At 35.3% G+C, this 26,223-nt stretch overlaps 1 protein-coding gene across 4 annotated transcripts in view; it reads left to right on the forward strand.

The window, feature by feature from the left end:
• The first annotated feature begins 1,523 nt into the window (after window positions 1–1,523).
• PPP1R1C (protein phosphatase 1 regulatory inhibitor subunit 1C) overlaps window positions 1,524–26,223 on the forward strand; it is a 144,087-nt gene continuing 119,387 nt past the window's right edge. For 3 of the 4 annotated variants that reach the window (XR_678544.4, XM_003309351.6, XM_063790626.1), the window contains exons 1-2: window positions 1,524–1,862; window positions 3,494–3,554. Coding sequence is in view for 3 of the 4 variants with exons in the window: in XM_003309351.6 (XP_003309399.2) it covers window positions 1,782–1,862; window positions 3,494–3,554 (142 nt within the window). In the remaining variant the exon portion in view is untranslated. The remainder of the gene's footprint in view (window positions 1,863–3,493; window positions 3,555–26,223) is intronic. The other variant, XM_016950139.3, reaches the window with a different exon arrangement.

Raw genomic sequence — 26,223 nt, forward strand, 5'->3', positions numbered from 1 at the left:
TACATTATGTGAAGTTTTGGATTAACTCCTCACTAAAAATACTGTCTTGTCTTGTTTTCCTTTTATATAATTTGAAGATATATTCAAAGAAATAACTTCATTAATGATATCAATTTAGATTTTATTTCTGGAGACTTTTGTAAACTGTTACATAAAATGTAATTTATAAATTTCCCTTCGACACTACACGGATAAACTCATCACAAGATTTCTTGCTAGTCAGCACTGTTCTCCACTAAAAGTGCTTTCACATCCACATCTTTGCTTTTTCCCCTAGTGTATATAGAAAACTACTTCAATAATGCATATTCCTTTCTATATTCCTTCAACAGAATGTTGCCTATTTAAATCATTAAGATGGATTCCTAGTACAGAATCAGAATTAAAAAAATAAAAACTTCAATTGTAAATACCTGGAATCATAGTCGATGTCTAAATATATTAAGTACATCCAAAAACATATTTACAAATCTAGTATTCATCACATAATGCCTCTCAAGAAAGCAGAGATCTCAAGCAGTTTCATTTTCACACTTCCTTCATAAAAGTATTCGAATGCATGAAGGCCATCTGGCTATGTTACTACCCCCCCTTTGACATTAACTAATGTGGCAATCAGGCTAGTGTCCCACTGTTCCCTGACCACTAGCCAATATCAACCCTCTGAACATTACCCACTTCATGCTTTTTTCAAGTCCTTATCTTTGCATACATTTCTACTGTTGACAACAAGCCATAATGTTGACTACCATTAGGTTTCTACTAATGTTTTGCAGTCATATTCTTCCAAGTCAGAGAATGTAACTGGCTCCACCAGGAAATAAAATAGAGGTCATTGAAGCAGCAGTGACTTCCAAGCTGTTTGCTAAATTTAGCAGCACAATACTTTCCACTCTAATGAAAACTGTGAACTGCAATTTTAGAATGTTGGAACAGGATGGGACTTTAAAGGTCATTGAGTCCAATCCCCTCATTTTTCTGATGGAAGTGTGGAGGCCTAGACGTAGCCAGTAATTTTCTGGAGGCCACAGAGCTTGTTAATTATGAAGATGGAACTCGAACTAAGATCTGCTCAGCCCTGCAGTAATGCTGCCTTCACTACACCACAGATGCTCTGCCTCCTAGGATGAGTTTAAACTAACCAGATCTTATAGCATAAACATAGCTGATATTATTGGTTGTGGCTTACCCTCCATGGCCATTCAACTGTTTCGTGGCTGAATGTGAAATAGCAAAGGTATCTGACTTATAAGTTGCTGAGAGAAATGATTCCATACCAAAACCCTGCCCCCAACTCTAAAAACTTCCTGCTTGATGTTCATCAATAATGAATGGCCCATCCCTGCAATACTCAGAGGGAGCTTACATTGCACTTTTGAGCAGCCGGTTAGTAATGTACAGTGGATAGAGCCTTTCTTTCAAATCCCAGGGCAGTGGGTCCTTCAAGGCTAGCATTGCATTTTCAATTAGCTGCTGAGTGAATGCTTGGCATGTGTATTAGTGAAGAGGCACACAATTAGTGTATTGTTCCTTTCTGTATTGTGCTGAGAGGATCCAAGGGATTGGTGGGGGAACAGGCAAGCCAGGCATCACCGTGGATGTTGAAGAAGGGGGTTACTCAAACCTCGGCATCTTCACTTGCTCGATCTGGAATTACAGCTATTTATTACGAAGCACTCTGTGTGGCTTAGTGGAGTGTGTCTGAGGAAACACATCCCAGACACCACTTAGGGTTAGTCTTTCTGAGCTCTTCACATCTCTGACTAATTATCATCATTACCATGGAGCCCAACAGTCCCAAAAAGATACAGTTTGCCGTGCCTGTATTCCAGAGTCAGATTGCACCTGAAGCAGCAGAGCAGGTATGTGAAATTGCATGGGGAACCATTCCTGTACATAAGGTAATATGAACATGCATTCTGGTTATTAATTGAAAGGTTCTTTACCTTTTGATTTTGCTAACTCTGACTTTCAAGATAATGTAAACAAGAAATAAGTTGGTTTTTACACATACTTGTATTTAAATTGCATTGGGAGAACTATTGTCTAAAATGTAACACTTCATTTGATACAAAATTAGCACCTCTGAGGGGAAAATGGCTCTGTAAGCAATTCAGATATGGATTCATAAATCTGTTCATTTTTGCTCATTAAAATAACAGTTTCAACATTTAGAGCAACTTTTAAAAATTATCAAAATGAGCAACATTTTATTTTATAAAAAATGATTTAGCAATAAAATCATTAAATCCTGCAATAGTTTGAGACTATAGGCCTAATACTTTATTTTCATATGTTTTATTATTGTGGACACAAAACAATGATTGTAAGTTTATATAATATATTACAGCTAGGATTTGTAGCTTTTTGTACAGTTTTAAAATCGTTTTGTTCAGACATTACAAACAGTGTTTTAACATTTCCTAGATTCTTTGTCCATGTCTAATATTGGTTTACATCTGTATCACCTTTCATATTCAGATTTACTTAGATTCTTGATGCAATGGCATCTCTTAGAACTGCAACTGTGAGGAGGCAAAAGCAAAGAAATTTATGAGGACATCAACCTAATCCATTCATTTCTTAAAACTTAAATTATTCTTGAATCCTTTTCCAAGTATTTGATATAAAGTCTTAAAAATAATTATTTAATCCGTGACTCATAGTGTTTCAGGATGTTTTGAAATCTGAGGTAGATGCACCTAGACTCAGGCCAGATAAATGTAACCTTGAACATGTGTCTATCCATGCTGAATGGGATGTTGCTTCTATCTTGGACAGGATGTCATTGATAAATTTTATTATCTATCCTACTGACACTTACTTTGGGAATTTACCCATAAATGAATATAATAAACAAATAAAGGATATTATATTCAAGGGATTCTGACAATACTATGCTCCTGTAACTCTTAAAATGAAAAAAAAACTTTAGAGTTTGTAATAAGTTGCATATTCTCATAAGATCCATATTTATTCTTCATTTGTTTATTTGTTCTAAATACTATACTAGAAAATAAAAAAGTTAACAAAATTAATTGAAATTCAAAGCTTATGCTATTGATTTGACTCTGGTACCTGCTAGAAATAGGTTTCCAAGCTCTTCCTTATCCTGTTTAAAAATAAGGGTAATGAATCTTGAAAGCACCACCAATGTTATGAGGCTCCAAGCAAGCCACTAACATTATCAGGTCAACCCTGTACCTTCACTGTAAATTAATTTTCTGTTGTATCATTCAGTTGTATATAATTATTTCTTTTCCGTGGAAATGTAGCTTTTTGGTCAAAGAGGGTGATACTTCTATCAGACGGTTCAATTCTGTGGCTTTCTATTATTTCAAAATAAAATTAGTGAGCACCTTCCATGTGTCCTCCAGAAATTTGCTTTTGCATGTGGGGAAAAGATGAGGGTGAGACAGCTTTGCAAGCTGCAGAGTAACCTGGAGCAGTGTCTAATACTCACTGATATTAGCTGGGCTTTTGTCGTTCACAGATCAGGAAAAGAAGACCTACACCAGCATCACTTGTGATTCTCAATGAGCATAACCCCCCAGGTAAAGAAGCATGATGTGTTTCACACTGATGGAACAGAATGGAATTGTTTAAAGAACATCAAAGTACATGTCATTACTGAAAAGTTTCAATTTAGGATTTCACAGTTAGCAATACTCTAGAAAGCTAATCTATAAAATGGATCGTAAACAGAATCAGAAATAAATATTACAGGAATAATCTCAAGCCACAGCCTGTATTTCCTCTAGAATATCATAAGTGATGATATGCTATGAAATATTTTGCTAGCACTGGCTGTCATATGTTCAGGTGTTTGTATGGAACCTGGATTACTGCTTATTAATGAGGCTGGTGGAAAGCTGTTTAATTAGGTTTCAAAGCTCAAATTACAGCCCTAGAGATGCTTATATCTTTACAGAGTAAGTTTTTTATATGGAAAAGGTTGACATGGGGTGGGCAATGACCCAGCGTTGGCTTCAGCTTTGCTGCTGACGTCATCTCTGAATAATGCAATTGACAAGTAACCAGATCAATTTTCAGCACCGCCTATTTGAGAGCCATTCTGAATGGCTGAATCCATTTGTTGAGGTTTTATTTTCCATTTCCTGTAAAAATGAAAACTGCATTATTATTCCTGATAAAAGACTATGATCTGTAATCCACAAACATTATTTACTTATTGAAGCGGGGTGATTTTTAGTCTCACATTTAAGTGCTGCTTCTGGATATACAAGTAGGATAGGAAAGGTCATGACATTAATTTGCAACCAGGCAGAACTTGGTGTTGGATTTTTTTGCAGGTATAAACAATAATGGGTGGACAAAAGGAGTTTAAACACTGGAAACATAATATGTCTAATAATAGACTGTAGCGAGTGATCTAAGAATACCAGGGTGAAATAGTCCTTGACTTTTTCAGACTCTTTTCTAATTAGAGAAACATATAAAAAGAAAGTAAACTAATAGGCTACTCATCATTTAGCCCAAATCCAAGAAAATTTTCAGGTGATGGAAAATAAGCAAGCTAATTTATTTCTGTTGAAAATGAATAATTATAATTTGATCCTATAACTTTAGAGTGTCATTGCATTTAAAATTATTTTCAAATATATTATCTCAATAAATGTTAACTTATATTTGGTTAAATAAGAGGTGCAAATGATATGTAATTATAATTCTAAAATAAATACAAGTATGAAGATAATGAAGTCTTCTCGATTTGGGGGGTAATTTTATAGCAATTTTCCATCACTGCCTTGCTCACGGTAGCAGACATTTCTGTAATGTCCTAAAACTTTCCTCCCTATGCCTGCCTTAAGGTGTACTGCACAACTTGATTTCCAGGTGTTCTATCTCCTGGAGAGCAGTTTTCAGAGGTCTATAGGCATCATTGCTGTTTGAACATAGTGAAGTCATGTAAGTGACCTTCATCCTCTCATTTGAACTCCCAAAATAGCAGCTACATTCTCTTGAGTGCCAAATATGTGACATTTGGATGAGGAAAGTGTGTATCAGAGAGGTGAAGTGATTTTTGTGGCTATTCCACTAGAAGTGACGGATTCCAGAGACAAATGCAGGTAATTCTGATACTGAAGCCCATACATTTCCACTGGCACTGGCTTTGAAAATATCAGTTTGCACTACATGGTGAAGGCTTTATAATGTGACTAGTCATTCAGGCCCTATAAACAAGCAAATCCAAACAAAGTAAATCCATTTTCTGGACCACTTATCTTAGTAGATTAAGGAATTGTACTTAAATAGCCCTGGGAATGAGATTCAGTTTTTCTCTAGAAACCTTTTTTTTTGTCAGATCTCCCAATTACTAGATGGCATTGTCCCTTTTCTCTAATTGACCTCATACTTCTCTTTGTTTTTTAAGCACCACTGGAGACAAATTAGATGCAAATAGCATCTCACAGAGAACTACTTTATTTTAGTACATCACCTGCCTGCATCTTCATCCCCCTTTATGGAAACTAGAATAGTCTACAAAGAATTAATCAGCTTTTGGCTGTGTATAGGACTTGGATAAGTGTGCGTGGCAACTAGAGATTTTGGACTAGTGATGGATTTTTGTAGTAAAACCCTTAAAAGCTTATAGTTTTCCCAGTAAAAATGATCTAGCACCAAGCTTACTGGGGAAATAACTCTGAAGATAAAACAACAACAACAACAACAAAGAAACAAACAGCAAAAAAAGAACACTAAACCAAATCAAACTTGGATACTGGTCTTAACTAGCCATGTGATGTGATCTTGGGAAAGGGATATCTCCAAGCTTTCTTTTCTTTCTTTTTTTTTTGAGACGGAGTCTCGCTCTTTCGCCCAGCCTGGAGGGCAGTGGCGCGATCTCAGCTCACTGCAAGCTCCGCCTCCCGGGTTCACGCCATTCTCCTGCCTCAGCCTCCCGAGCAGCTGGGACTACAGGCTCCCGTCACCCCGCCCGGCTAATTTTTTTGTATTTTTTTTTTAGTAGAGATGGGGTTTCACCGTGTTAGCCGGATGGTCTCGATCTCCTGACCTCGCGATCCGCCCGCCTCGGCCTCCCAAAGGGCTGGGATTACAGGCCTGAGCCACAGCGCCCGGCCTCCAAGCTTTATTTTCTCATCTATAAAATAGGGATCATAGTGTTCTTTCTTTCAACCTCACAGGGTTGTAGTAATGATCAAAAGAGTTACCATGAACATGACTTAAAAATTGCAAAGTGCAACAAAGATTAGGTATCATTAACTGATGTGTTCGGGAATACAATATTTGCATGTGATATTTAAGAACAAAGATATAACAAGAAAAACAGAATTTTCATAATCTCATCTGTTCTAAATATTTCTGCGCGATCCAACAGTTTCTTTTCCACACATTATTTGAACACTCTCTATCAAACAACAAAACAAATAAGAGTAACAACGAAAACACTCATAAGTGTTAAATGACCATTTTTAAGCAAGTGTTTCTCCTGTCCCCCAAAAGCAATATGTTGTTTGAAAAACAAAAGCTGGGTGCAGCTTTAAATCCTGGTAAAACTAAACAAATCTCTTCAATTCACTGAAATTGGCCAGGGAATAATTGGCTGTTCTTGGACTCACCTGTCATTAATGCTGTTTAAAATTCAAAACCCTGCAAATCTTTCTTTACTGTCAATTAATAAAGCAAAGAAAATTAAATTCTTCGTTATAGAAACATAAGTAATAAAACATTCCAATTCATATGACAAGATCAGTGTACTGCAATCACTGTTAAATGGATTAGACATAGCTTGCTTTTTTTTTTAACCTTTTGAAGTGTTTGCAGGAAGAGTAAATTATAGGAGTATTTGAAAGAATGATTATATATATTCTGTTTATATTTTGTAGAGGAAAAATAGAAAGATATTTCAAGATGTATATTCAGATTTTTTGTTTGCTAGTTCATCTATGCTGGTCTAAACACATAGATGAGATAGGCACCTGATTAGTTGTATTCTAGGGGCAGCATAATGTCCCATCAGTCCCTTTCTGACAAATAACCTAGAACTCTCAGCAGTAGAAGCACTATGTAAACAGATACTTAATCTGTTAAGGAACTATCACCCTCTGGCATGGGTTAGTAAATCAGTTTAACTCAAAATAGTGGGAGATGAAACTAAAATTTTTAAATTGAAGGCATGAGTCTGGGAAAGTTTAGTAACAAAGGTGTGTCTTTAGGGTAGAAAAAGCAGAAACAATGTATTTGCTCCTAGGAATAACTCTCAACAGTCAGGTGGCAGCAAAAAGATACTGAAAAACTGAGATAGGGGAAGTAGGGAATCGCCAAAGATCCCTATATTTCGTCTTTTTCAAATGTTTTCTGGGGCTACCAACATGAGTGACCTGTGTAGCAAACTGCCTCTCTGTATTTTCAGTTCCTCTTCTGATTAAGGGCCTCTTTATGATAAGCTCTCTGAAGCTACACAGGAGAGCATTATTATCTATTCTTATACTGTGTGCTGTTTGCTTTTACTTTTGTATAATCTGTAGTGAACTGGTTTGGTTCCTATTTTTTTTTTTATCTAGAGAGCTGCTTATGTGTAAATCCTCTCTATAGGGAAATAAATGGCAAAGATACTTTCTGTAATTTATTCCATCACATCTATAAATATTTTAAGTCTACTTAAAAACAAGTAATGTCTTAAGTAGACTTATGAAAAGACTGTATATTTGGCTACCAGCGTTTGAAATCTAGAGTTGGAAAATAATTTCAGAAAATACCTACTTTAACCACACATCTTCATGACAGACATACATAAACCAACCCAAGTCCCTGAGACTCGCTCCATTTTATATACCTCAGAGAAGAATCCATAATTAACCGGGGTTTTCAACTCCAGCTCTGATAATTTCAGATGTTAGAAAATGATTTCTTATACCAAACTTAAATATAAATTCCCCACTTTATTCTAAAATAACTTCATTTGTTCTCTGCAATAAAAAGTCATTTTCTCACCTTTTAAAAAATATGAATGAATGATTATTTTCTTTTATTCTAAATCTCCCTAAGGGCTTTAATAAACTCTATCCGAATTCTCCCTATTGCTCTGCCTTTGAAGCCCAGAGCTGGACACAGTCTTCCAGTAAAAAGCCAGCCTAGACCAGGTCTTCTGAATATTAAAGTTTGTGGCATCCATTGTTTTCCATTTACCATTAAGCAGAGACAATATGGTTACAGTTATATTTAATGGACCTGATGCCTATTAAACATGAGTGAGCTGTATGAGGCCTGGAGATAAGTGCAGATTTGGGTAAGTACCCAGGAGTTTTGACGTCATTTAAAAGCTCACTGTACATCTAAAAAGTGGAATCCGAAACATAAGGTAAAATAGTTTTTTGAGTATATTTATTGAACTTCCTATCACAGCCAAATTTTGGGGAAATCGACTTTATCTTTGACCCTTTTAGTGTCAAATATCCTTTGAAATCAAGAATAAAAACAAAAGTTGTTCTCACATGCCTCAGGTTCCCAAAAGTTAGTTAATAGGAGACATAAGAGATATATGATACTAAATATAATACTATCTCCTTTCAAATTTGATAGCAGGCCTGGTCATTAGAGAGAACTGAGATGTGCAATTGCTTTGGCTATTCATTTCCAGAAACGAAAAAGAAGCCACAGTTTATACTGTATGTAGCATATTACTTTCTAAATGAGGCATACATTTCAGGATTCTGAAACTAAGTTAAAAAAACAGATTTTGAAGAGCTGAGACACTGGATGATAGCTAGAAAATAATGCTGGACTAAGATTGAATGTTCAAAACGCAAGGGGGCTCCAGAAATTTCTGGTGATTATTTTTTAATCCAAAAATAACAGGAAGTTTTTCAGGGTCAACAAAATGAAAGTAGAAATTTATTTCCAGTATTAGGGCATCACATGCACAAAATCTCTTTTCATGGAGACCCTCTATTTTGCAAAATGAATGATTGTGTTGTCAAGAGAAAATTGGGCTCCAGGGACCATACTGAGAAGTTTCTGGGGACTCTTAAAGATGAGTAAGACATTATCAGGCCCAGATCTTGAGGTACCAGCCACCTCCAGGGACCTCCAATTAAATGTATTCAAATAAACGCTATACTGGCCCATTGTCCACATACTTATGTTGCATTTTAAATGGTCTCATTTGAATGTGGTTGTAATTCATTTGAATCCACAATCCTTGCTGATTGCTCAGCGTTTATTTTGCCTTGTCTGTATTAATGACAATGTAATACAAAAAAATGGTCCAGTGTTTGAAGATCATTGAAGTGTTAGCTAGTATTAATTTTTAAGAAATTGTAAAAAAGCCTATTTATTTTCCTCAGCACTTATTTTTATGAGTTATTGAATGCTGAATGATTTTTTTAAAAGTTACACATGTGGCTTTCAGTGATTCATGTACTGTACAATTAATTGACTTATTTTCCCTTAACTCTTCAGTATGTGCAGCCAAATAGCCCAATCAGTTGGAATAATTGTGAGCCAAAGATGAGGTTCCAGTTCTTGATAGTGACAAGGCTTGCTACATTGTAAGTTTTCAAAGTAACTTGTCCAATCTTCAAATTAAATGAAAAAAAAAATGAAAGGGACCTGCATTTCTTATTCAAAGATGGCCCAGCTTTTTTCTAATCCAGATGATGTTAGTCATTGGCAAATAGTTTTCCCATAAAACAGTAGTAGTGGGTAAGAAAAAAAAAAAGATCTATAGTACCCCCTAATTCATCAGGAGAGGCATATACAATTGTGGAAGTATTATGTATCCTATATTGTAGTGTTGGTTTAACTGAGCATGCCCTGTTTGCCAATATAATTTTCATGGAATATGAGTTCTTAAGATTTTTTTAAAATAAGCATGCTACTAATGCTTAGGTTTTTCATAAGGTTATGAAAAACATTATTGCAAATAATTGACATATTTGTGGCCAATTTGTGTTTGACCAAAAATGAAATTCATATTCCAACAGTATGTAGAAAGAAAAAAAATTTAAGGATTGAGTATAAAAATCTTTTAGAGATATCTATCAAATACTCTTGTTGCTCAATTTTCATTCCACTCCATTTTAATTCACTTCTTTTCATACATCATCTCTGTTCTATATTCTGGCTAACCTTTCTTTATTTATTGAAGCAGTTCTCTCATGCTGACTTTTAAGACTTAGTCTAGACTGACTCACTTGCATAAATCAGTCTCTGTCTTTTTCACGAATTTCTCTTATTTAAATAAACTTCAGCACAAGACTCACTTAAATTGCAAAAGATTTCCCTGAATAATCTGACCCATTGTCTGGTCATGTTAGTCTAATATTCTTCTCTTAGTTTCTACTCTTAAAGCTGTTTATTGGTTTACACATTCAATTCGATTTATTGAGTCCTTATTCTAAATCCTCTGGGAACATGTGGTCTAGGTAACAGAGAATATTATGTCTGGATGTACCATGATACAACTGTAATAACAGAAATCCCTGTTGCTGAAACCACAGTAAAGCTAATTCTGGCCAAGGCATAGAGGCACTTATTTATTATGCTTCCTAGTCTATGAAGCATTTGCATGACTAATTTTGATCTCTGGGCTTTAAGCTATTAAGGATTGAGGTCAGAGCTAAAATTTTACTGTTTATTCCAACTCACTAGTAGAGTAGATGTTAAATGCCTGTGAACGATTCAAAGTCAATCCTTCAAACTTTTTTTGGCACCAGCTCTGGTTAAAGCACAATGTTACTCTTCTAGGGGATAAAACAGGTAAATTAATTATCAACGCTACCCACATGGAGAAACTTATCTGAGACATATTTACAATCTGACATATGCATTTTTGTAGTAAAACCAATAGTATATGCCAAAAATACAAAATATATTTCATTCAGTAAAGAAGTGTCTATCACAGGATTTTTAAAGATTAGATTAAAATGTTGTACAGTACACAGACTAGATGCCTGATAAATGACAATGATTACTTTGGGGAGGCAGATATGTAATACTTAAGAGTAGAGGCTTTGGAATCACTCAGGTCTGGATATAAATCTTAGATGGCTGTTTACTGCCTGAGTTTCCTCAGAAAAATAGCGCATCCTCCTAAGACCCAAGAAGCCACATGAGGTAGTTGGGCTCATGCGTCATCAAAATACATGTGTTTTCCCACACCACTAAATATAGAATACATTAATTTCAAAGAACTCTAGTCTGAGTCCATTGAATAAATAGGTGTCTGCATAGTAATAGACACAGATGACATCATTGTCAGTTGTTCTGGGTAGCTTAACAGTTGTTCAGTTTCAAATTTGATAGAAAAAATTACTAACAGTTCTTTCTAATTGCTTCTAGTTGATAGTCATATTCCACAAGACCGCAAATTAGTGGACCTCTAACAATAAATCTAGCTAAGCTGTGTGCTTGATGGAAAAAGATTACTTCTAAATTTCTTCCTTTTTTTTTTGGAATTATTCAGGAGCAAGCCCTGGAGCCTTGGGATTTTTCTGTCTTTTCTCTCATCATTTTCTAGGCATCACTTCCACTAAGTAGTGATCTGACACAGTTTCCACAATTCCAGACACAATTCCAGACAGAATTTACCAGGGGCTTAAGCAGAAATGCCCCGGGACCTGGGCAGGTGACATAGATGAGAGCCTGGGCCCTAAGAAGGACAGTAGGCCGTGGTGGGGACTGTAGTCTACTTGGAGAACACAAGCTCCATCCAAGGCTTTCAAATTAAATAGATAAAACTGCAAAGGACATTGAGAAAGCACTATAACAGGTTGGAACACCTAAGTGGTAAGATTTTAGAGATACTGGAAAGTATCTCCCTAAATTAGTTTCCATACTACCTGAAATCTTACCTTTTGCAGTTGTTGCTATAACTTCTAAAACACAAGTACTCTGAAGATATAACACGTTGTCCTTGACACCTTAGAAAAATTGCCTACCTGGAGCTCAGGAAGGACCTGTGAAAGCCAGAGGTGGAGGGAAAGGCATGTCCTAAAACAAATGTCCCAGCTGTGACAATCAGGGGGCTCAGAATTCACCTTCTCCCTCCCAGTCTGTGTGCGGTCTCTGCCCTCTCCATACTCATTTGAGTCCCTTCAGATCTTCCCTAATACTTCAGGGGTTCCCAGCACATGTTGGAAAATGTTACACCTATATCTGTGAGTCTTCTCTGGGCTTGGGTAGAATATTATCTTTGTGACTTTACTTCATTTAGAATAATTTGATATAGTAAAAATTAGTGTTTAACAAAGCCATTTGTGAAATAAGTTGCCAAAATCCACATCATGAAAGACATATATTGACAATCTGATTAGAACACAATTACAATTTGACCTTGGTAATAATGCTGAGGAAAAAAAGGACTGTGCAAACTAAAAAGCTAGAGAATTTATAATCTTTCATGTTTTTTTCATTCTCTGGGAGCAATTTTCCATCATTACAGAAAACAATTTTCAGAATTACACTCTTTACATATAAATACATATTGACTTGCTTGTGAAAATAGAACTGGATGCACAACATAGAAGAATGAGAAGTTATTTCGGAATCCAATTTTTAGAATACTTTGCCTCAATGATGCAATATCATTTTATGCTTTTTCCCCTGTCTGATGATAAATAACAGAGTATTAGAAGACATATACACAGCCGGGCGCGGTGGCTCACGCCTGTAATCCCAGCACTTTGGGAGGCCGAGGCGGGCGGATCACGAGGTCAGGAGATCGAGACCATCCTGGCTAACATGATGAAACCCCGTCTTTACTAGAAATACAAAACATTAGCTGGGCGCGGTGGCGGGTGCCTGTTGTCCCAGCTACTCCGGAGGCTGAGGCAGGAGAATGGCGTGATCCTGGGAGGCGGAGCTTGCAGTGAATTGAAATTGCGCCACTGCACTCCAGCCTGGGTGACAGAGCAAGACTCTGTCTCAAAAAAAAAAAAAAAAAAAAAAAAGAACACATATACACAAATATTTACATGCATGAACACACGTACACATGATGCACACAGAGGTAGATATCCAACTGTATGTAAAAAAAAAGACCCCACGTGGACTACTTAACCAAGTAATAAATCCATATCCACTAAGTAACCTGACTTACAAAAGAGGCCTGAACCTGCCAAAGTGTCTTGAAAAGCTTTGAAAATTCAGGTTTTAAATGGAATAAGCTAATAATAATTTTTTTGTTTCTAACATCTTGAATTAAAAACCAATAGATTAAAAGCAAATTGTAGTATTTTAAAATCCAACCTTGAATAAAAAACATTGAAATTATTGGCATGGATTCAAGTAATGAGATTGATTAAATTATTTTTTAAAAAGTAAAAAGAGTATTTTAAAGAATAAATTGCATGTATTGAATATTAACAATACTTTAAGATTATATTCTCATTTGAGTAGGTTTCATATGCCCATTTTCATGATTTACAGACAGAAGTATTATAATTAGATGTAGAAATTGAGCTCCTCCAGCTACCACCTGAAAGTCAATGTCTAACTAAAATGCATCATCCATATTTGAAGACAACTTTTCAACTATTGACTTCAGCATTACAGTTAATTTTATCCCCATTCTTCTAATCACTAAACCACACAACGTTAGGATCATCTCTGGCTCCTCTATCTCTCCTTCATGTCTTAAATATAGCAATGTTTTTTCTGTTAACTCCATTCTATAGGTTGAATCTGCCCTATGTGTTTTTATTGTTTCTGCTGTGTCTGTGACACATATTGCTTTATTCTGAACTCACACAGTAACTTTCAAACTAGTTTTCTTTGACTTTGACACTGGGAGGCCATTTTGTGTAGGACTAAGAGCCTAACCTTAGAATCAGTGAACACGGGTTTCATTCGTGGCATGAGTAAATGTCTGAGTCTTAGTTTCCTCCTCCAGGAAGCAGGGATCCTGGTAACACTGGCATTGATTGTGTTGCTGGAATCAAGTGAGATCATGCATGCCGGCAACACTATTGATGCTAGGCTCGGTCTTTGCCCATTCTGGTTTGTGTGAGAGGCTTTTGGCAGACATAATTATATGATATGTGATTGACTATGGCAGCTTTACTTTCATAATTGATTTGTCATAAGCTCTAATTTGTATCCTGTGATTTATCTGCCCTAGCTTGTAATTAGTTAAGATAAGGCACCTGGAGTCTTCTCATGAATAGCTCATCTATTTCATCATAATATACACATCATTCTCATTCCTTCTTTTGAATAAGTCAGCCATTATAGAATCTTATTACACAAATTGTTGACAACTGCACTAAAGCTGAGGCTTGATTAAAAGGAAATGAACAGAAGAAAGGGAGATGATTGTTAGATTATGGTTAATGTTACCACTTAACTTCCTCCTTTATTTTTGTGGAGGGCTCATAAAGCAGAACACAGGAACCTTGTTTATTTGCCATAGAGAACTTCCTATTTAAAATAATTTTTCAAAATGCGTAAAGATTTCCGATCAACTAGGAACAGGCTTAAGCTGGATTTGCTTCCCAAAACGCTTTTAAGAATATCCACTCTTTCTTCGTGAATTTTAAGCACTTCTCACCTGCCTCTAATGGTTAAAAGGTTTTCAAGAAAGAATGCCAGAGACCCACTCACCATCACATTTCAGTGAAGCAAAACAGCATGAATGATTGGACTAAAACGGATCATCTCAATTTCTACCACAGGTCATTTTACTTGGTGAATGGCCCAGAGTTCCTGCTTCACTTAGCCAATAAAGGACAATTTTTTACTTAAGGGTCTGGAGATGTCTGCAAATATTTTCACACATTCTAGATCTACAGTACACAGCCATCATTGGAATCAAGACAAACACCAGCTGTACTTTTCATTTAGACAGTTACAGAATAAGCAACATATTCAAAATATATTTTGAAACATGTTTAGGACACAAAAGAGAAAAAATGCCTCTAAGCAACAAGTGAAATAATTTAAAAAGAAAAACATACCAACTCAAAAGCAAATTTAAAGGGGGTTACAGAAATGTATCTTACTTTTGGTAGATTTACAGTTTGCAAATCCATTTGTTCTATAATACATGTCCTTACAAACTCTATCAAATGAATATTTTAAACTCCATTTTACAGAGAGAGGGTGATGGGTGAGCTGTTCAAGGTCAAAAGAGCTATTTCAGTAGGTAGGTCTGTAATGTACACATAGATTGTGTAACCAAGGTCAATGTACTTCCTACTACATTAATAACATCTTTATTTCTGTAAATAAGCAACACAGCACTGTTTCTATTTTATTTGTCTTTTTCATGGAATAAAATATAAGCAAGCTCCTCTTTGTAGCTTGGCCATGTGAGATTCTGTTTGATATAATATATCCCAATATGTATTTCATCTTTATTCCAAAATGAGTTGGTTTTGAAGTGGTAATTCTATACTTTTTTCTTTCTCTTCTTTTGTATTTATTAGTTAAGAAGACTGCTTTAGCATTGCTTATACTAGATATTTTATTCTATAAGCTAAAAACCAAAAAAAAAGATAACCAAATAGAAAAAAGTAAATATCATCCATTATTCCCTCTTAGAGATGAACCCCGTTATTTATTCATCTCTGTGTTTGCTTACCTATATATATCCATTTATTTTAAGAAATCATTATCTTGACTTAAATCATCATTAGTTGTGAGGCTGAGGGACATCTGGATTCTAGTTAACTCAAAACATGACCGATTTGTGCACATACAGTCATCTTCCCTTCCCTTCCATTTTAGTTCTTCTTGTCCTGTGAGACTCAGATCAAATCCCACTTCCTTCATGAAACCTTTTTGGACCACTCCAGCTGGAAGGTTTTGCACGAGTAAACATAATATGTCATGACACCAAACCAGGCTTGTTCTGCCAGCTAGCAGTAAGTCAGTCATTGTGATGGTGGCCTTTGCAAAACAGAAAAGATTTTATTCACAAGGCTGCTGGGAGAGTAAATGAGAGAACAAATCTCAAACCCACCTCCCTGAAATCAGGGCTTGGTAGTACTTATGGGATAGAAACGGGGTTGGTCTAAAGTGTGGGGAAAGGTGATTGTTGGGTAGGAAAGGTGAGATAATCAGGATTCTGTCCAAGTGTAATCAATCTACATGGCTCTTCATAGGATGCATGTTCCAAAAATAGTGGCATTAGCATGATCTGAGGGTGGAGTTTTTGGCCTCCTGACATCAAAAGGTCACATTTTGGGCAACCAGGCAGGCCAAGTTGGAGGATCAGTAATCTCAACTAATTGGAATTGGACAAGAGTTTGCCCCCTTGCTCCTGAAAAACAACTTTTAGCAACAGTTACCATAGAGACATACACATTAGAGATATTATCTATAAGGAAGCTAATGAAAGTTTAGTTATGTATTATTTGGTTATGTGACTTTTAGCTATCTAGGTTTTAAGACCAACTAGAAGTAAGCCATTAAAGGTGAACAAGGCAGGTTAAGCTTGGTGGGCTTAATCAGGTTAGTCCTCGGTTTCAGTGATTGGATCCATTAATACATTTGCTCCAATCGATTGCTCAATGCCTTTCTGTCACCTGATAATGCCCTGAAGGAATAGATCTTGGAATTAATAAAATTTAATGTGGATGGAAAGAAGAAAGGTCCATGTATATGAGGCCTTATAATTCCTCTCTGGATAGGATGGCTGCAAATAAGGCTCTGAGGATGGAGCATCCCTCACTGTGGAAGGAAAATAGAGGTCATTAAAACTAACCTGAGTGTTCCATGAGGTTTATTCTTGTCCTCCCAGTTCACAGATACCTACACTTGCTGATGCATAACCCATTGGATTATTATGAGCTCCTACATAAAATATTTATGGGCATAATTTAAAGTGGCCTTTGAAGCACAAAACACAGGCTGACCAAAGTTTTGGAATCATCTCAACAAGAATGAATTTTAGTAGTAGAAGACTTGAGCTGGTTGTTTCACTGTTTTAGTGTAGACATGCTTTGAGGTAGGCATCACAGGTAATTAGTGACTGCAGATGCATAGACAATTTTGCATAATAATGATTTTGGGACTTCTGGAGTTTTAGAGGACAATTGAAAGACTGAGCGTGTTTTGTTTAATGACCAATTTTATTCTTTTGCTGTCTTTAAATTATTCACATCTGATTTTAAAGTGTCAATAAAATGGTAATGCTGGAAAACTGAATACACAATCAATTTGGCTGCTTTCTTCTAAGAATATAGGAGCTCAAGAGTCCAATTCAATGCCATCAAATAGTAACCATCTCTGTCCTACTGGATGGTCATATACTTTCCTTCTATGTGAACTTGGTATGTGCCCAGATAAATAGGGGCTAGGTTTTATTTTCATTTCCTTTGAGTTGTAAAATAAACATTTTACAACTTAAATTATTTCCTTTGTTAGCAATAAACTATCAGGGAATAGTTAGCAACCCTACAGTCAGTACTGAAAATCAAACAGTTCATTACATATTAAATGCATTTAAAATTATACAACTTCACTCCAAAATCCATTTGATGTGTTTTCTGGTAAGATTTCTATGTAAGCAGAACTTAATGATTGTACGAGAAATCATTTTAGAGTGGACTTTGTACTATATCCTTCCTTTCCCTCACCTTATACACAAGGAATCTATAGAAACAACTTATTTTTACCCTACTGAATTATTTGCAGTCATATATGTATAGCTTCACATTACAACATTCCAGCTGCTATATTATTTTCTGACTGAGTCAGATAAGATTATGTTCTATGTATTTCTGTTATCTGGGTGCTTATTAACATGCGTATCATTGTGGACATATTGCTGTTATATTGTATAACAATGAGCTTATAGCAGGCACCAGCTCCCTTTCCTTATTTCCAGCTTAGAATGTTGATATTCTTCTTAGATTTTTTCCTGACATACTACAACCCACTTTCCATCAAGGTATTTTTTTTTTTCTTTTCAGTATTAAAATTTTTCTGTGTAGTAGCTAGAGTTTGCAATTGTCTCATTGTTTTTAGAACTATAGGTCTACCTTTCACTCCAGTAAAAAATCTGAAAAACTTTAGTATGAAATTCCTTATGAGAAAATAACTTTTTAAGATATGATATAAACTTGAAACTGACATAAAATAAATTGAGAAGGAATAAAAAACGATTACCTGCTCCAAATTTTATACTCTAAGAAATATATGTAAACTGAAACAAAATAATACCAAACAATAACAACAAAAACAAACCTTTGTTTCCACAGAAGTTATTGGATTTATATTTTTATTAATAAAAATTATTATGTAATAATGAGCAAGATTCCTTGGGCTTAAAGTAGAATATTTGAATCCCAGCTCTTTATTAATAATCTTGGTTAAATGTCTGATAAAGAAAAGAATGGCTAAGACTAATGCTCCAAAATGATATTTCAAAGAACTGAAAAACAAAATATTAGAGGATTTTCATGACATTGTTTATTAATATGCTTCATGATCTAGACTGATTTACATGCTTTAAAATCTCCAAATTTAAATATTCTAATACCCTCATGAAATCCCATCAAACATTTGAGAGCAGAAAGATATATTTGAAATTTGTGTTTATAAGATCACCCCCTAGTATCTGTACATAGTCATTCTCACCTTCGTCTTCCATAACTGGTAGAATCATACCACCAAGAGTGATGCCATAAACCCCCCCCCCAAAACCCTGAAATCCCCCAGAACTGTCATCAACTATTATATTGGGAGAAAATTGACCCATATTCTTTCCCATAGTCAAGCAAACCACAGGGAGTTTCCTTCAGCAATGGAGGTTAACAACATTCTGCCAAACTATCAACATATAGGGGAAATGGGCCCACTGAATTACAAAGGAGTCACATAAATTGTCAATTTTTAAACTACTGTGATAAAGATATTTGCAATTTGTGCTTACATTTGAGATCTGCTCTGCATAATCTTGCCTCATCTTTTCCAAACAGTAGTCTTGTATTTCACTACCTTTGCTCACCCATTGCTCCTACAACTATAACACTTAGATTTCTTAGTCTGAAGAAATACAAAACCTGTAAATCTACTTTGCTTTATTCTTAGGCCTGGACCTGCATCTCTGGCCAGACTGGCTAATTGTCTTCTAACCATTTCTACCTTAAACCTTTGATAGAATTTTTTTTCTACTTAGAATGCCTTCACCAGTACCCTATTTTACTAAATACTTGCATTTTTTAAGATACTCAGATTCCATTTTATTTCATTTTTGGACATGGACATACAAGAAATATGTTTTCTTGCAGCTCAGAGCTGAAAAAATATCACTAAGTAGAGTACAGTTAGGTAGCAGTTTATATCTCTGAATTTCCTACATTCTACCAAAAGTGGACATAAATCAGTCTTGTAGCATCTCCAAGCTAATAAACTCAATAGTCAGCCTCTATGATTTTTGTTGGATGTGTGTGTGTGTGTGTGTGTGTGTAGTGTGTGTGTATGTAAAATGGACACTACCATTTGGACTTTGCACAAATTTAATTATTAAAAAAAAGGAATGCTCAATAGCCTCCCAAGCTCCCACTAAAACCATCCCCTTTTCATTAACTTTGAAATAGATTGTTTCATAAACAAATCAGGTACACAGTAAAATTGATAAAAGCTTGAGTAGGAACACATAGCCCAGTTTTGATCTCAGCTCTATGCTGGATTACTTTCTCCAGGAATTTCAACTGATGATTAGTCAGATTCCACTTGACCATTTCCAGTGGTTAGGATTTTGGCTGGTTTTGAAACATCACGGCTCTGACTGGAGAGCTCTAATTGTTAGAAAGGCATGCCATATACCTAGTTAAAATATCTTTCCTGAAGCTTTCTTCTGTTAGTCTTGGTCAATTCTTTCAAAAGATCTCAGAAAAAGTATAATACTTCTTCCAGTTGAACACCCTTCCTGTGTTTAGGGGCAGACATCTCATTTGCTCTCAGTTCTGTCTTATCTAAAATTTGCAGGTATGTTTAACTTTACAATTATGAAATATTTTTAGATGTCTCATTATTCTACTCCCTAGCAATACACAGATTTTCAGTATAGCACCAACATTTCATTCATTTAACAGATAATTACTGAGGCCAGTTATGTGCTGAGTTGAGGATTCACAATGAAAGGTGATGGAGTTTGTGATGGCAGAAATATAGGATGGTTTAAAAGCACACAGTAGGAACACATAGCCCAGTCAATGATAGGGAGGGTAAGGAAGAGTATGCTGAAATCTTAGGGTGAAGGCAGGGAAGACTATCCAAGACACAAAGAAAAGTAGAGGCAAAAGCCCAGAAACATGACAAGGCATTAGAGATTCAATGCTATGAATGGAGCCTGTTATGTGTGGCATGGTGTGCCATTAGGTGGAGGGTGGAGATTTGGCAGGTGCCATGTTGGCAGGCATTGTAAACATCTCAAAAGAGTTAGGATTAGGAACCACGAGATGGTTTTCAGCAGGAGGGCTCACCAGCAGGAGGGCTCACATGCTCATTTTTTATTTTAAGAAGGTCCCTGTGGCTGCAGATAAAGAAACCTGAGTGCATAGAGATTTAGTGAACTTAATGATTTATTGGATGGCAAAATTGGAGGTGGTGATAAGAAAGAGTACTGGAGTACTGAATTAAAGCTATAGATGCTGGGGCCTTTTCTAACAAGACAGAAGCCATTTGGGAGAGTGGGGATGGTAATGAATTCAGAATGGAACCCATTACTCTAGACATGGTAGATAAAATAGCCCTCATTCTAATCTCATATGAAATATTCATAACATTCCTGGAAGTAATGGCTCAATAATGGAGCTGCTAGTATTATAAACTAATTTACTAGATGTTTTTAGAGTAAGCACAATGTGCTTATTAAAAACAGAAATGTTTACCTAGTAATTATTACTTCGATAACGTTGGCAATATATATACTATAGGCTCAATATAACTATCTTAAAAACAATTACTGCTCTTAATCATTAAAATAAATTCAATTAGACATGTACATCATTAGCTAAGCAATTTAGATTAGTTACTCACATCTACTGATCTGCTGAGCAGTCACTGACATGCTGCCAGAAAATCTATGGGATATTATCTCTGCTCTGACAACTGCTCCACATATAGGGGTTCTAAGGAATAGCTAATCTGAAAATGTATAGCCTCAGTTCAATATATCCATTCATATTCAAAGTCTAATGGGAGCAACATTTTTCATTCTTCTTTGATGAGTTTTATATCTTTCATTTTCAATTTTTAGGAAAGTGAGCATGTGTGACTGAACAAGTTATCTAAATATGGTTTTGGAATTTTGAAGATTTGTAAGTGAGAAGTAGCAAATTGTTTCTATCTGTAACTAGGGGCATCTGTTATATACAACATAAACACATATTTTGCATCATTTGTGTTATTTATACAATTATTTTCACGTCTCAAATATGAGCTTACTACACTAACCATTTTCTTATTCTCTTCAGTGCCGATCTTAGAAAAATTATATTGCTTGCCAGGTAGTGTGGTATAACAGAAGAGGTTAACGTTGGAACGAAAAAGACCTAGGTTTGAATGTCATTTACTAGGTCTGTCACTTTAAGCAAGCTACCCAATCTTATGAGCTTCAGTTTACTCACATGTAAAATGTAACTAATAATGCCTACCTCACAGGGTAGTTTAAAAGATGAAAATAATAAATAAAAATGTTTGGCATTATGGCATCACAGTATTAGAGCCAAAAGTAGTCACAGTAAATAAAACATTAATAGTCTGGAAGTTGTTGAAACAAAAAGAATATTCTTTTTTCTTTCCTCAGCTGGAGATTCTGCCAATCTCATCATTGCATTTGTTATTTATGTTTGATGGTGATTTTATAAGTTGAGGGATGAAGGGTCCCCAAAGACCAGTAGTTGAAATTAAAGAACTAGCAACTTAAAAGTCAATGAAAGAGAATTTGGGTTAATTTTATATTATTATCCATGATCTTACTAAATAAAGACTTCATGATATATGGAAGTGAGGCTTTGGTTATAAAAGATCAAATACATACACTTTGATCTTCACTAGAACCTTTGAAGACTCTTAAAAATATTGCCTTTTTATTTCTTAGCCAGAAAATAAGGATTAGATGAGAGAGACTAAATGTGGATGTAAAGTTAATCGGATCGGCATATATGATATACAGCATTGATGAAACAAGATTTCCTAAGAAGAAAAAGAAGTGATACTTCAGCCAGTTTGTCCATAATTTCTGGTGACACACATTGGTTCTCAGGCCCGAAGGATAAGTGTTGCTGCTGAATGTGGTTACAATTTTTAGCAAAATCACATGGGTCAATTGAAAAATCTCTAGACATGTTTTCTGGCTGGTCTGTTCCTTTTTAACAACGGTCTTAAGTTTTAAGCAGTTTCTTCTTGTAAGGCAAATGTGCTGAAACATGTGTGTGAAGCCATGTGCCATTAGGAGTATAACACAAAGAAGTTGAAACACAACCCTGTACATGAACCATTATTGAAGTATTTGAGTTATTACAAAACAGCAAGAATCCTAAAGTCTTGAGCAATTATCAAAGTGACAATCATGGACATTGTAATGTTAGGATTTCAACTGGTTAATCTGCCTTCTTACTGCTTGTTGATAGCTTTCAGAGTATTCATCATGTTGGTCTTCAAAATGAAGATGTAGTAGATATTTCCTTGTATATCTGGTTAGGTTATTTTATATATTCTCATGTTTCAGCTATAAAAATTGTTTATTGGTTTTTGTTTATTTATGCGGAGGACATAAGGGAATACTTAAAAAACTAAAACAATAATAACTAATCTAGATTTTAATCTCAAGTCTGCCATGATCTAGCTAGATAAAGGGCTATTTGCCTCATGTCTTTAGAGTTTCATTTTTTGAATCTATGAAATTAAGAGGTTTGATGAGATGACATTCTTGATCCTTGTGTTGAAATTTAACAATTTTAGATATTGTTGGACACACACACATACACACAGGTCTATCTACGTATACACTAACATACCGCATAACTGATTTCTCAGGATGTTTCATCATTCTGTGGTTGTATATTATGGCTTGCTTATTTTCTACAATATCAATAAGAATACTAACATACTACTAATTCTATAGTTACATTTTATTCTACATTTAAATTATATTTAATATCCAATTGAAATTCCATTCTAAGCCTAACATTTCATAGCAGACACCACTTGAATTTTGATCCCCAAATCTGTGTTGTACATAGCGCCTTATTTGGAATTCTATGCTTTTGAGAATAATGCCACATTAAGGCATATGGTGGTGGAATAAAAGAGAACTAGATAGTAGTGGATTTTGTCCTGACTTCCACTAACCAAGTAACCTTAGTAAGGCAATTTGTCTTTCTTTTCCCAGGCCATGTTTTTCCCATTAGGCAACAGAGGCAAAGTGCCTGGAGACTAGGAGTTTTATCTGGACCTATCAAAAAATGTAAGGCCAGAAAATTTTCAGTGCATTCAGTATATGTAAAAATGTATCAAAATAGAAATCAAGGCTAGGCGCGGTGGCTCACGCCTGTAATCCCAGCACTTTGGGAGGCTGAGGCGGGTGGATCACGAGGTCAGGAGATCGAGACCATCCTGGCTAACACGGTGAAACCCCGTCTCTGCTAAAAATAATTTTAAAAAACTTAGCCGGGAGTGGTGGTGGGTGTCTGTAGTCCCAGCTACTCGGGAGGCTGAGGCAGGAGAATGGCGTGAACCTAGGAGGTGGAGCTTGCAGTGAGCTGAGATCGTGCTACTGCACTCCGGCCTGGGCAAAAGAGCGAGACTCTGTCTCAAAAAATTAAATAAATAAATAAATAAAAATAAAATAAAATAGAAATCAATACTTTTGCATAAATGTCTATAAACAGATTACATTTAGTGTGAGGTATGAGTGAATTGTATTATGCTTGATGTAATATGGGATAGACCCCTCAAGGTCATTGCCAATGCCTTTGGTTAAGGCAAACTGGTAGAGAGGGACAGACTCAATAGTTTCAAAGGACCCTCCCATCTTTAACACTTCATCATTATATTCACTGTTTTAAAATAATGTTTTTATTATCATTCTTGATGGCTTACAATAAAAAAAACAGAAAATGGACTTTTCTGATAAATTTACTTTGAAGGCAGTAGTGTAAAGCAAGAAGGTTTTGATGTGAGATAGATGTGGGTTTATAGCTCAGTTTTACTACTTAGCCATCAAAGGATCCTACAAAAGCGACATAATTTTTGTGAAATATAGTTTCTTTTTAGAAATTTTATTTTTATGGGCATATAGTAGGTGAATGTATTTATGGGGTACATGGGATATTTTGATACAAGCATACAATGTGTAGTAATCACATTAGGGTTAATAAGGTATCCATCACCTCAAGCATTTACCATTTCTTTGTGTTACAAATATTCTCGTTATACCATTTAACTTATTTTAAAATGCACAATAAATTATTGTTGACTGTTATCACCCTGTTGTGCTATCAAATACTAGTTCTTATTCATTCTCCGTTTAGTCCCCACTATCATTCCTAGTCTCTGGTAACCATCATTCTACTCTCCATCACCATGTGTTTGTTTCAATTTTTAACTCCCACAAATAAGCGGGAACATGTGAAGCTTGTCTTTCTGTGTTTATTCCACTTAACATAACGATGTCCAGTTCTATCCATGTTGTTACAAATGATAGGACCTCATTCTTTTTTATGGCTGAAGAGTAGTCTATTGTGTTTACGTATCACATTTTGTTATCCATTCATCTGTTGATGGACACTTAGATTGCTTCCAAATCTTGGCTATTATGAATAATACTACAATAAACATGAGAGTACAGATATCTCTTCAATACACTGATTTCTTTTCTTTTGGTACAAATTATCAATGGGATTACTGGGTCATATGATAGTTCTATTTTTAGTTTTTTCCAGGAACCTCCATACTGTTCTCCAAAGTAGCTGTACAAATTTACATTCCCACCAGCAGCATATGAGGGTTTCCTTTTCTGCACATCCTCACCAGCATTTGTTATTGCCTAACTTTTGGATAAAAGCCACTTTAACTGGCATGAGATAATATCTCATGGTAGTTTTGATTTGCATACCTCTGATGATCAATGACTTTGAGCACCTTTTCATATACCTATTTGCCATTTGTATCTCTTCAGAAATGTCTATTCAGATCTTTTGCCCATTTTAAAATCAGATTATTTTAGTGTTTGCCTATACTGTTGCTTGAGTTCCTTATATATTCTGGTTATTATCCCTTTGTCATATGAGTAGTTTTGAATATTTTCTCCCATTCTGTGGGGGTGTCTGTTCACTTTGTTTGTTGTATCCTTTGCTGTGCAGAAGCTTTCTAACTGGATATGATTCTATTTGTCCATTTTTGCTTAGTTGCTGTGCTTGTGAGGTATCATTCAAGAAATATTTGCTAAGACCAAATCCTGGAGAGTTTCCCCAATGTTTTCTCTTAGTTTCATAATTTGAGATCTTAGATTTAAGTCTTTAATCTATTTTGATTGGATTTTTGTTTATGGTGAGAGATAGGGGTCTAGTTTTATTCTTCTGCATATGGATATCCAGTTTTTCCAGAACTAATTTATTAAAGAGACTGTCCTTCCCTTGTTATATGTTTTTTTCACTTTGGTCAAAAATGAATTCACTGTAGGTGTGTGGATTTGTTTCTGGGTTCTCAATTCTGTTCCATTGGTCTGTGTGTCTGTTTTTATGCTAGGATCATGCTGTTTTGGTTACTATAGCTCTGTAGTATAAAGTCAGGTAATGTGATTCCTCCAGTTTTGTTCTTTTTGCTCAGGATTGTTTTGGCTATTCTAGCTCTTTTGTGATTCTTGTAAATTTTAGGATAGTTTTTTTTCTATTTCTGTGAAAAGTGTCATTGGTATTTTTATGGGGATTTACACTGAATTTCTAGACTGTTTTGGGTACTATGGATATTTTAACAATATTTGTTCTTCCAATTCATGAACATGAAATATTTTTGCATTTTTTTGTGTCCTTTTCATTTTCTTTCATCAAAGTTTTACAGTTTTCATTGTAGAAATCTTTTACTTCTTTAATTAAGTTTATTCCCAGGTATTTTATTTTATTTGTAGCTATTTTAAAGATAATTACTTCACTGATTCCTTTTACAGATTGTTTACTGTTGCCATATAGAAATGCTACTGATGTTTGTATGTTAATATCATATCCTACAACTTTACTGAATTAGTTTACCAGTTATACTAGTTTTTTGGTGGAGTCTTTAGGTTTT

This window comes from Pan troglodytes, chromosome 13 (genome assembly GCF_028858775.2).
Source record: "Pan troglodytes isolate AG18354 chromosome 13, NHGRI_mPanTro3-v2.0_pri, whole genome shotgun sequence".
In the NCBI taxonomy this organism is placed as follows: Eukaryota; Metazoa; Chordata; class Mammalia; order Primates; family Hominidae; genus Pan; species Pan troglodytes.